General features: G+C 49.5%; 1 protein-coding gene across 1 annotated transcript in view; it reads right to left on the bottom strand.

The window, feature by feature from the left end:
• The window catches only part of cep120 (centrosomal protein 120), a 50,528-nt gene extending 38,495 nt beyond the window's left edge, over positions 1 to 12,033 (bottom strand). The window contains exons 1-4 of the mRNA XM_080499230.1: positions 11,905 to 12,033; positions 10,529 to 10,685; positions 10,336 to 10,450; positions 10,105 to 10,249 (exon numbers count right to left, since the gene is read on the bottom strand). Coding sequence (XP_080355356.1) covers positions 10,105 to 10,249; positions 10,336 to 10,450; positions 10,529 to 10,685; positions 11,905 to 11,953 — 466 coding nt within the window. The 5' untranslated portion in view covers positions 11,954 to 12,033. The remainder of the gene's footprint in view (positions 1 to 10,104; positions 10,250 to 10,335; positions 10,451 to 10,528; positions 10,686 to 11,904) is intronic.
• Between the last annotated feature and the right edge of the window lie 974 nt (positions 12,034 to 13,007).

Raw genomic sequence — 13,007 nt, 5'->3', positions numbered from 1 at the left:
CCCTGATGGAGAACGTCTCCACCCCTGCATGGTGCTGTTACAGGAGGATGATGAAGAAACTATCCTCCCTGATGGAGAACGTCTCCACCCCCTGCATGGTGCTGTTACAGGAGGATGATGAAGAAACTATCCTCCCTGATGGAGAACGTCTCCACCCCCTGCATGGTGCTGTTACAGGAGGAGGATGAAGAAACTATCCTCCCTGATGGAGAACGTCTCCACCCCCTGCATGGTACTGTTACAGGAGGATGAAGAAACTATCCTCCCTGATGGAGAACGTCTCCACCCCTGCATGGTACTGTTACAGGAGGATGAAGAAACTATCCTCCCTGATGGAGAACGTCTCCACCCCCTGCATGGTGCTGTTACAGGAGGATGATGAAGAAACTATCCTCCCTGATGGAGAACGTCTCCACCCCCTGTATGGTGCTGTTACAGGATGATGAAGAAACTATCCTCCCTGATGGAGAACGTCTCCACCCCCTGCATGGTGCTGTTACAGGAGGAGGATGAAGAAACTATCCTCCCTGATGGAGAATGTCTCCACCCCCTGCATGGTACTGTTACAGGAGGATGAAGAAACTATCCTCCCTGATGGAGAACGTCTCCACCCCTGCATGGTACTGTTACAGGAGGATGAAGAAACTATCCTCCCTGATGGAGAACGTCTCCACCCCCTGCATGGTGCTGTTACAGGAGGACGATGAAGAAACTATCCTCCCTGATGGAGAACGTCTCCACCCCCTGCATGGTGCTGTTACAGGATGATGAAGAAACTATCCTCCCTGATGGAGAACGTCTCCACCCCTGCATGGTGCTGTTACAGGAGGATGAAGAAACTATCCTCCCTGATGGAGAACGTCTCCACCCCCTGCATGGTGCTGTTACAGGATGATGAAGAAACTATCCTCCCTGATGGAGAACGTCTCCACCCCCTGCATGGTGCTGTTACAGGATGATGATGAAGAAACTATCCTCCCTGATGGAGAACGTCTCCACCCCCTGCATGGTGCTGTTACAGGAGGATGATGGAGAAACTATCCTCCCTGATGGAGAACGTCTCCACCCCCTGCATGGTGTTGTTACAGGAGGATGATGAAGAAACTATCCTCCCTGATGGAGAACGTCTCCACCCCTGCATGGTGCTGTTACAGGAGGATGATGAAGAAACTATCCTCCCTGATGGAGAACGTCTCCACCCCCTGCATGGTGCTGTTACAGGATGATGATGAAGAAACTATCCTCCCGGATGGAGAACGTCTCCACCCCCTGCATGGTGCTGTTACAGGAGGATGATGAAGAAACTATCCTCCCTGATGGAGAACGTCTCCACCCCCTGCATGGTGTTGTTACAGGAGGATGATGAAGAAACTATCCTCCCTGATGGAGAACGTCTCCACCCCTGCATGGTGCTGTTACAGGAGGATGATGAAGAAACTATCCTCCCTGATGGAGAACGTCTCCACCCCCTGCATGGTGCTGTTACAGGAGGATGATGAAGAAACTATCCTCCCTGATGGAGAACGTCTCCACCCCCTGCATGGTGCTGTTACAGGATGATGATGAAGAAACGATCCTCCCTGATGGAGAACGTCTCCACCCCCTGCATGGTGCTGTTACAGGAGGATGATGAAGAAACTATCCTCCCTGATGGAGAACGTCTCCACCCCCTGCATGGTGCCGTTACAGGAGGATGAAGAAACTATCCTCCCTGATGTAGAACGTCTCCACCCCTGCATGGTGCTGTTACAGGATGATGATGAAGAAACTATCCTCCCTGATGGAGAACGTCTCCACCCCCTGCATGGTGCTGTTACAGGATGATGAAGAAACTATCCTCCCTGATGGAGAACATCTCCACCCCCTGCATGGTGCTGTTACAGGAGGAGGATGAAGAAACTATCCTCCCTGATGGAGAACGTCTCCACCCCCTGCATGGTACTGTTACAGGAGGATGATGAAGAAACTATCCTCCCTGATGGAGAACGTCTCCACCCCCTGCATGGTGCCGTTACAGGAGGATGATGAAGAAACAATCCTCCCTGATGGAGAACGTCTCCACCCCCTGCATGATGCTGTTACAGGATGATGAAGAAACTATCCTCCCTGATGGAGAACGTCTCCACCCCCTGCATGGTGCCGTTACAGGAGGATGATGAAGAAACAATCCTCCCTGATGGAGAACGTCTCCACCCCTGCATGGTGCTGTTACAGGATGATGAAGAAACTATCCTCCCTGATGGAGAACGTCTCCACCCCCTGCATGGTGCTGTTACAGGAGGATGAAGAAACTATCCTCCCTGATGGAGAACGTCTCCACCCCCTGCATGGTGCTGTTACAGGATGATGAAGAAACTATCCTCCCTGATGGAGAACGTCTCCACCCCTGCATGGTGCTGTTACAGGAGGATGATGAAGAAACTATCCTCCCTGATGGAGAACGTCTCCACCCCCTGCATGGTGCTGTTACAGGAGGATGATGAAGAAACTATCCTCCCTGATGGAGAACGTCTCCACCCCTGCATGGTGCTGTTACAGGAGGATGATGAAGAAACTATCCTCCCTGATGGAGAACGTCTCCACCCCCTGCATGGTGCTGTTACAGGATGATGAAGAAACTATCCTACCTGATGGAGAACGTCTCCACCCCCTGCATGGTGCCGTTACAGGAGGATGAAGAAACTATCCTCCCTGATGGAGAACGTCTCCACCCCCTGCATGGTGCTGTTACAGGAGGATGATGAAGAAACTATCCTCCCTGATGGAGAATGTCTCCACCCCCTGCATGGTGCTGTTACAGGAGGATGATGAAGAAACTATCCTCCCTGATGGAGAACGTCTCCACCCCCTGCATGGTGCTGTTACAGGAGGATGATGAAGAAACTATCCTCCCTGATGGAGAACGTCTCCACCCCTGCATAGTACTGTTACAGGATGATGAAGAAACTATCCTCCCTGATGGAGAACGTCTCCACCCCCTGCATGGTGCTGTTACAGGAGGATGATGAAGAAACTATCCTCCCTGATGGAGAACGTCTCCACCCCCTGCATGGTACTGTTACAGGAGGATGATGAAGAAACTATCCTCCCTGATGGAGAACGTCTCCACCCCCTGCATGGTGCCGTTACAGGAGGATGATGAAGAAACAATCCTCCCTGATGGAGAACGTCTCCACCCCCTGCATGATGCTGTTACAGGATGATGAAGAAACTATCCTCCCTGATGGAGAACGTCTCCACCCCCTGCATGGTGCCGTTACAGGAGGATGATGAAGAAACAATCCTCCCTGATGGAGAACGTCTCCACCCCCTGCATGGTGCTGTTACAGGATGATGAAGAAACTATCCTCCCTGATGGAGAACGTCTCCACCCCCTGCATGGTGCTGTTACAGGAGGATGAAGAAACTATCCTCCCTGATGGAGAACGTCTCCACCCCCTGCATGGTGCTGTTACAGGATGATGAAGAAACTATCCTCCCTGATGGAGAACGTCTCCACCCCTGCATGGTGCTGTTACAGGAGGATGATGAAGAAACTATCCTCCCTGATGGAGAACGTCTCCACCCCCTGCATGGTGCTGTTACAGGAGGATGATGAAGAAACTATCCTCCCTGATGGAGAACGTCTCCACCCCTGCATGGTGCTGTTACAGGAGGATGATGAAGAAACTATCCTCCCTGATGGAGAACGTCTCCACCCCCTGCATGGTGCTGTTACAGGATGATGAAGAAACTATCCTCCCTGATGGAGAACGTCTCCACCCCCTGCATGGTGCCGTTACAGGAGGATGAAGAAACTATCCTCCCTGATGGAGAACGTCTCCACCCCCTGCATGGTGCTGTTACAGGAGGATGATGAAGAAACTATCCTCCCTGATGGAGAATGTCTCCACCCCCTGCATGGTGCTGTTACAGGAGGATGATGAAGAAACTATCCTCCCTGATGGAGAACGTCTCCACCCCCTGCATGGTGCTGTTACAGGAGGATGATGAAGAAACTATCCTCCCTGATGGAGAACGTCTCCACCCCTGCATAGTACTGTTACAGGATGATGAAGAAACTATCCTCCCTGATGGAGAACGTCTCCACCCCCTGCATGGTGCTGTTACAGGAGGATGATGAAGAAACTATCCTCCCTGATGGAGAACGTCTCCACCCCTGCATGGTGCTGTTACAGGAGGAGGATGAAGAAACTATCCTCCCTGATGGAGAACGTCTCCACCCCTGCATGGTGCTGTTACAGGATGATGAAGAAACTATCCTCCCTGATGGAGAACGTCTCCACCCCCTGCATGGTGCTGTTACAGGATGATGATGAAGAAACTATCCTCCCTGATGGAGAACGTCTCCACCCCCTGCATGGTGCTGTTACAGGAGGATGAAGAAACTATCCTCCCTGATGGAGAACGTCTCCACCCCCTGCATGGTACTGTTACAGGAGGATGATGAAGAAACTATCCTCCCTGATGGAGAACGTCTCCACCCCCTGCATGGTGCTGTTACAGGAGGATGATGAAGAAACTATCCTCCCTGATGGAGAACGTCTCCACCCCTGCATAGTACTGTTACAGGATGATGAAGAAACTATCCTCCCTGATGGAGAACGTCTCCACCCCTGCATGGTGCTGTTACAGGAGGATGATGAAGAAACTATCCTCCCTGATGGAGAACGTCTCCACCCCCTGCATGGTGCTGTTACAGGAGGATGATGAAGAAACTATCCTCCCTGATGGAGAACATCTCCACCCCTGCATGGTGCTGTTACAGGAGGATGATGAAGAAACTATCCTCCCTGATGGAGAACGTCTTCACCCCCTGCATGGTGCTGTTACAGGAGGATGAAGAAACTATCCTCCCTGATGGAGAACGTCTCCACCCCTGCATGGTGTTGTTACAGGAGGATGATGAAGAAACTATCCTCCCTGATGGAGAACGTCTCCACCCCCTGCATGGTGCTGTTACAGGAGGATGAAGAAACTATCCTCCCTGATGGAGAATGTCTCCACCCCCTGCATGGTGCTGTTACAGGAGGATGATGAAGAAACTATCCTCCCTGATGGAGAACGTCTCCACCCCCTGCATGGTGCTGTTACAGGAGGATGAAGAAACTATCCTCCCTGATGGAGAATGTCTCCACCCCCTGCATGGTACTGTTACAGGAGGATGATGAAGAAACTATCCTCCCTGATGGAGAACGTCTCCACCCCTGCATGGTACTGTTACAGGAGGATGATGAAGAAACTATCCTCCCTGATGGAGAACGTCTCCACCCCTGCATGGTGCTGTTACAGGAGGATGATGAAGAAACTATCCTCCCTGATGGAGAACGTCTCCACCCCTGCATGGTGCTGTTACAGGAGGATGATGAAGAAACTATCCTCCCTGATGGAGAACGTCTCCACCCCTGCATGGTGCTGTTACAGGAGGATGAAGAAACTATCCTCCCTGATGGAGAACGTCTCCACCCCTGCATGGTACTGTTACAGGAGGATGAAGAAACTATCCTCCCTGATGGAGAACGTCTCCACCCCCTGCATGGTACTGTTACAGGAGGATGATGAAGAAACTATCCTCCCTGATGGAGAACGTCTCCACCCCCTGCATGGTGCTGTTACAGGAGGATGAAGAAACTATCCTCCCTGATGGAGAATGTCTCCACCCCCTGCATGGTACTGTTACAGGAGGATGATGAAGAAACTATCCTCCCTGATGGAGAACGTCTCCACCCCTGCATGGTGCTGTTACAGGAGGATGAAAAAACTATCCTCCCTGATGGAGAATGTCTCCACCCCCTGCATGGTACTGTTACAGGAGGATGATGAAGAAACTATCCTCCCTGATGGAGAACGTCTCCACCCCTGCATGGTGCTGTTACAGGATGATGAAGAAACTATCCTCCCTGATGGAGAATGTCTCCACCCCCTGCATGGTGCTGTTACAGGAGGATGATGAAGAAACTATCCTCCCTGATGGAGAACGTCTCCACCCCCTGCATGGTGCTGTTACAGGAGGATGAAGAAACTATCCTCCCTGATGGAGAATGTCTCCACCCCCTGCATGGTACTGTTACAGGAGGATGATGAAGAAACTATCCTCCCTGATGGAGAACGTCTCCACCCCTGCATGGTACTGTTACAGGAGGATGATGAAGAAACTATCCTCCCTGATGGAGAACGTCTCCACCCCTGCATGGTGCTGTTACAGGAGGATGATGAAGAAACTATCCTCCCTGATGGAGAACGTCTCCACCCCTGCATGGTGCTGTTACAGGAGGATGATGAAGAAACTATCCTCCCTGATGGAGAACGTCTCCACCCCTGCATGGTGCTGTTACAGGAGGATGAAGAAACTATCCTCCCTGATGGAGAACGTCTCCACCCCTGCATGGTACTGTTACAGGAGGATGAAGAAACTATCCTCCCTGATGGAGAACGTCTCCACCCCCTGCATGGTACTGTTACAGGAGGATGATGAAGAAACTATCCTCCCTGATGGAGAACGTCTCCACCCCCTGCATGGTGCTGTTACAGGAGGATGAAGAAACTATCCTCCCTGATGGAGAATGTCTCCACCCCCTGCATGGTACTGTTACAGGAGGATGATGAAGAAACTATCCTCCCTGATGGAGAACGTCTCCACCCCTGCATGGTGCTGTTACAGGAGGATGAAAAAACTATCCTCCCTGATGGAGAATGTCTCCACCCCCTGCATGGTACTGTTACAGGAGGATGATGAAGAAACTATCCTCCCTGATGGAGAACGTCTCCACCCCTGCATGGTGCTGTTACAGGATGATGAAGAAACTATCCTCCCTGATGGAGAATGTCTCCACCCCCTGCATGGTACTGTTACAGGAGGATGATGAAGAAACTATCCTCCCTGATGGAGAACGTCTCCACCCCTGCATGGTACTGTTACAGGAGGATGATGAAGAAACTATCCTCCCTGATGGAGAACGTCTCCACCCCTGCATGGTGCTGTTACAGGAGGATGATGAAGAAACTATCCTCCCTGATGGAGAACGTCTCCACCCCTGCATGGTGCTGTTACAGGAGGATGATGAAGAAACTATCCTCCCTGATGAAGAACGTCTCCACCCCTGCATGGTGCTGTTACAGGAGGATGAAGAAACTATCCTCCCTGATGGAGAACGTCTCCACCCCTGCATGGTACTGATACAGGAGGATGAAGAAACTATCCTCCCTGATGGAGAATGTCTCCACCCCCTGCATGGTGCTGTTACAGGAGGATGATGAAGAAACTATCCTCCCTGATGGAGAACGTCTCCACCCCTGCATGGTGCTGTTACAGGAGGATGAAGAAACTATCCTCCCTGATGGAGAATGTCTCCACCCCCTGCATGGTACTGTTACAGGAGGATGATGAAGAAACTATCCTCCCTGATGGAGAACGTCTCCACCCCTGCATGGTGCTGTTACAGGATGATGAAGAAACTATCCTCCCTGATGGAGAACGTCTCCACCCCTGCATGGTACTGTTACAGGAGGATGATGAAGAAACTATCCTCCCTGATGGAGAACGTCTCCACCCCTGCATGGTGCTGTTACAGGAGGATGAAGAAACTATCCTCCCTGATGGAGAATGTCTCCACCCCCTGCATGGTACTGTTACAGGAGGATGATGAAGAAACTATCCTCCCTGATGGAGAACGTCTCCACCCCTGCATGGTGCTGTTACAGGATGATGAAGAAACTATCCTCCCTGATGGAGAATGTCTCCACCCCCTGCATGGTACTGTTACAGGAGGATGATGAAGAAACTATCCTCCCTGATGGAGAACGTCTCCACCCCTGCATGGTACTGTTACAGGAGGATGATGAAGAAACTATCCTCCCTGATGGAGAACGTCTCCACCCCTGCATGGTGCTGTTACAGGAGGATGATGAAGAAACTATCCTCCCTGATGGAGAACGTCTCCACCCCTGCATGGTGCTGTTACAGGAGGATGATGAAGAAACTATCCTCCCTGATGGAGAACGTCTCCACCCCTGCATGGTGCTGTTACAGGAGGATGAAGAAACTATCCTCCCTGATGGAGAACGTCTCCACCCCTGCATGGTACTGTTACAGGAGGATGAAGAAACTATCCTCCCTGATGGAGAACGTCTCCACCCCTGCATGGTGCTGTTACAGGATGATGAAGAAACTATCCTCCCTGACGGAGAACGTCTCCACCCCTGCATGGTGCTGTTACAGGAGGATGAAGAAACTATCCTCCCTGATGGAGAACGTCTCCACCCCCTGCATGGTGCTGTTACAGGATGATCAAGAAACTATCCTCCCTGATGGAGAACGTCTCCACCCCTGCATGGTGCTGTTACAGGAGGATGAAGAAACTATCCTCCCTGATGGAGAACGTCTCCACCCCTGCATGGTACTGTTACAGGAGGATGATGAAGAAACTATCCTCCCTGATGGAGAACGTCTCCACCCCCTGCATGGTGCTGTTACAGGATGATGAAGAAACTATCCTCCCTGATGGAGAACGTCTCCACCCCTGCATGGTGCTGTTACAGGATGATGAAGAAACTATCCTCCCTGACGGAGAACGTCTCCACCCCTGCATGGTGCTGTTACAGGAGGATGAAGAAACTATCCTCCCTGATGGAGAACGTCTCCACCCCCTGCATGGTGCTGTTACAGGATGATGAAGAAACTATCCTCCCTGATGGAGAACGTCTCCACCCCTGCATGGTGCTGTTACAGGAGGATGATGAAGAAACTATCCTCCCTGATGGAGAACGTCTCCACCCCCTGCATGGTGCTGTTACAGGAGGATGATGAAGAAACTATCCTCCCTGATGGAGAACGTCTCCACCCCTGCATGGTGCTGTTACAGGATGATGAAGAAACTATCCTCCCTGATGGAGAACGTCTCCACCCCTGCATGGTGCTGTTACAGGATGATGAAGAAACTATCCTCCCTGACGGAGAACGTCTCCACCCCTGCATGGTGCTGTTACAGGATGATGAAGAAACTATCCTCCCTGATGGAGAACGTCTCCACCCCTGCATGGTGCTGTTACAGGAGGATGAAGAAACTATCCTCCCTGATGGAGAACGTCTCCACCCCTGCATGGTGCTGTTACAGGAGGATGAAGAAACTATCCTCCCTGATGGAGAACGTCTCCACCCTTGCATGGTACTGTTACAGGATGATGAAACTATCCTCCCTGACGGAGAACGTCTCCACCCTTGCATGGTACTGTTACAGGATGATGAAACTATCCTCCCTGACGGAGAACGTCTCCACCCCTGCATGGTACTGTTCCAGCCCTGGGCAGCTCCTTCAGTGACCCGCGGTCTGGAGGAGAGATACCCCAGTTCCTTCCTTCCTGCTGCAGTCACATTGTTTAACCAAGCTGCTCTCAGTTGATCACAAACACGCGCACAAACAGTAATTCATCTCTGCCTCTGTGCATCAATCACATTATAAGATGTCACTGTCATCTGATATTATTGGGTTTTGTTTTTTTTATTTCAATTGGTTTACAGACTTCTTTAAGTTACTGGGTCTTTTTAACTATTTTTGATGCATATTTCCTTACATTTTTATCTCATTTAATTTTGTACTGTGAGATTTTCTTCTGATATTTCTTTACTGCTGTCACACTGTCAACTTCTCTGTCAGAGATGAATAGAGGATTCTCTTATCTCATCTTATGTATGAGACGATTTGCAATGATTGAAGATAATTGTTGTGTGTCCGTGACAACCTATTAGTCCGTTACAACCCAATCAGTTGTGGGTCGGTTGATCCAGCGGTCATCTCCCAATCACAAGGTTGCAGGTTTGATTCCCATCGTTGCCTGTCCACATGTCATAATGTCCTTGAGCCAGACACTGAACCACAAATTGCTTCTCGTGGATGGATTAGGCACCTTGCATGGCAGCGACCTCCATTGGTGTGTGAACGTGTGCATGAATAGGTGAACATGATCAACAATACATAGGCGCTTTGGGGCTCAAGTAGTTGAAAAGTGCTATACAAGTGAAATTAATTTACCACTTAAATAAATATACTGTGTACATGTTTAGAACATGACACTAGGGTCAGACACAACGTAGCAGAGGGAGCAGACCTTGTCGGGGCGGGGCTTTCTTGGCTCTGAACCCGTCAGGGCTGCTTTTGGATGGCTTGGAGTCGTTCTCCAGTGCCACGGCGAGGAGGAGGGCCGGCCTCTGCTTCACATATTTACTGCTCAACAGCGGATACCAGCGAGGCTCCTGGAAAACATCACAGAATCGTCCACTCAGTGGCCCAGCAGGCACCAGTCAGATGTTACAGTGTGCCATTCAGAGAAGAAGAGGACCTGTTTGACCTCCTGGACCGAGCGCAGGTCCAGAACGATGTAGCCAACGCTCTCCTTCTTCTTGCTGACGCAGTCAACGGCAAAGCAGTGAAGCTTGATGGGAGTTCTCTGCAGTCTGGGGAACGAGTAGAGATGCACAAGATTGACAAACGTATGGTTGAAGAGACGGTGCAGACTGGTTTGTCCTCCAGACCTGTGCTGGTGCAGCGTGCGGCGGTCCAGCTCCCAGGCCAGCTCCGTGTTGAACTGTGGCTGCTCCCTGTGCTCGGCCCAGTCCGTGGCCAGTTGCTCCCCATCGAAGCTGGCTTGAACCAAGAGGGTGAGCCGAGGATTCTTGGGGAAGTGGCGTCCTGGAAGAGGAGTGAGAAGCTGCGATTCAGCTCTCGAAGCACTGACTGCTCAGGAGCACCACACATTCCTCCGTCAGGGGTGTGATCCTGCAGCCACAGGCTCTTGTCCACCACATCTCATCATCCCCTTAAAGTTCGTACACAACTCTATGTGAATAAACATTCACATCGCATTTGCACACCAGACCACCTTTTAAAAATACTTCCATCTCAAATTGAGTTGTATAAATGTTCAACTTACGGAATTGAAAGTGAAAACAGTTGATCCAGTCAAATCTGTCTCCTCTCAAAATATCACGTTTCACTACAGTTGAGAAATGTTGGGTTTCTTCTTGGTAAAGATAACAAGGATTAAGTTCAGATGAAGAGAAGTTTAGCAGAGTTTCATTCAAGCATCACCTTGTATTTTTACTCAAGTGGAAAGGTTTACATAAAAAGATAAAATAGACTTTTATCCTCATTATGATGTTATAACACTTTGTTCTTTCCAGATCGTCACGCCTCAGAACTCAACGATATGTCACAATGACTGTGTTAAGATCAGGGTTATTTGCACTAATGCCAATATATTTACTTGATATACAAACAAGAGATTATAGGTTGCTATTCTTGAGGCAATGTGATGAGACAAACATTAATTTTGCTGAAATTAATTTGTGTGGGTTTTTGTTCTGGAACACAGAAAGTGTTCAGAAGCACCAATGAGAAGCGGAGTTCGTGTATTATGAGACACTTCAGCTTTGTTATTCTATTGAAAGCGCAACAGAGGCAGATGTGGCTGCAAATGTTAACTGTTTATCATCAAAATAGTTGTGGTTCTAACAGTAGATGACCATGAAATAAACACAAGAGGTTTGAGGTACATATGCAATGGTATTTTTCAAAAAGGTAGTGATAATACTATTAGAAAAGACAGTTTTGTGGAATTGTACTTGTTGGTGCAGTGGAATAGCTGATTATTCTGTACATTCTTCAGCAGATGTGTGGAATTGTGATGTAAATAAAAGACCAGAAAAGCATTCAAAAGGAGCAGTAGAGAAAGGAGTCGGAGAACAACACACAGTACAAGTCAGAGGATTTCACTGACAGAGAAAAGAGCTGCTGCTGCTTCAGACACCACACTGCACGAACACGACGATATGCGTCACACCCAGCCGTGTCAACGAAGCGCATCTGCATTAAAGTTCACGCTCAGCTGAGCACGAGTTTAAGTGCTCACCTTCCAGGATGGACACAACAACAAGAAGTTGACCTGTCTTCGCGGACATGTTGACATCAGTGCAGTCCCAACGGGAAACGTCCCATTCCCGCTCAACCTGCGAACAAACGTCCACTTCGTACTGCCGCTTCAGTGGCAACGAACCAGTCTGGACCGTAGGTGTTGTGGCTACCGCGACGACCGTGTCCGTTACTGCCGCTTGCTTGTCAAGCTTTGGCGCCACACATTTTTCTTTTTCTTGTTTTCAAGCCGGAAGTGACGACGAGCCGCTGCGAGGGTGCGAGCGTCCTCTGTGGTGCGGAGGGAAACTGCAAGCGGGGATTGTGCCGTGCGTGTGTGTGCGTGTGTGTGTGTGCGTTTGTGTGTGTGCGTGTGTGTGTGTGTGTGTGTGTGGAGGGCGGCTCTGTGTGTGACTGGCCAATCACAGAGCGTGAAGACAGTCTGTCACCAAATGAGGATTCTGCTTCAGCATTATTGATGAGTTTTACTCAGGGCCGCCCCTGGCCAAGTGGGGGCCCTAAGCAGGATTTTATTTTGGGGCCCCCCTTCCAATAACATAATAATAATAATAATAATAATAATAATAATAATAATAATAATAATAATAATAATAATAATAATAATAATAATAATAATAATAATAAATTACAATTACTAATGAATCAAATGAACAGCCTCTATCAAGAGTGGAACAAGAACTTTACAGATCAACAGTGGAACAAGAACTTTACAGATGCACACGTCTGAAAAAACTTTGTGGCATAAACAGTTTATGCCACAAAGTTTTTTCTTTTTTATGTCAACAACATCCCACCTTCAAGTGAAGCACGAGCCTCTGACTGTTTGGACTTTTTCTTTCTTTTGCTAGCTCCTGAATCGTATTGAGGTTTGGAAGCCATCTCTCTCTCTCTCTCTCTCTCTCTCTCTCTCTCTCTCTCTCTCTCTCTCTCTCTCTCTCTCTCTCTCTCTCTCTCTCTCTCTCTCTCTCTCTCTCTCTCTCTACCTGTAAACAACTGCCTGCCGGCCTGTCTGACCGCTGATTGGTCAGATGGTGAAGCTTCGTGCTTTCAATCATTGCGTCTCTTTTTTCTCTCTCTCTCTCT

The sequence above is a fragment of the Blennius ocellaris genome (genome assembly GCF_963422515.1).
Source record: "Blennius ocellaris genome assembly, chromosome: 7".
Lineage (NCBI taxonomy): Eukaryota > Metazoa > Chordata > Actinopteri > Blenniiformes > Blenniidae > Blennius > Blennius ocellaris.
This window is presented reverse-complemented; position numbering and strand designations above follow the sequence as displayed.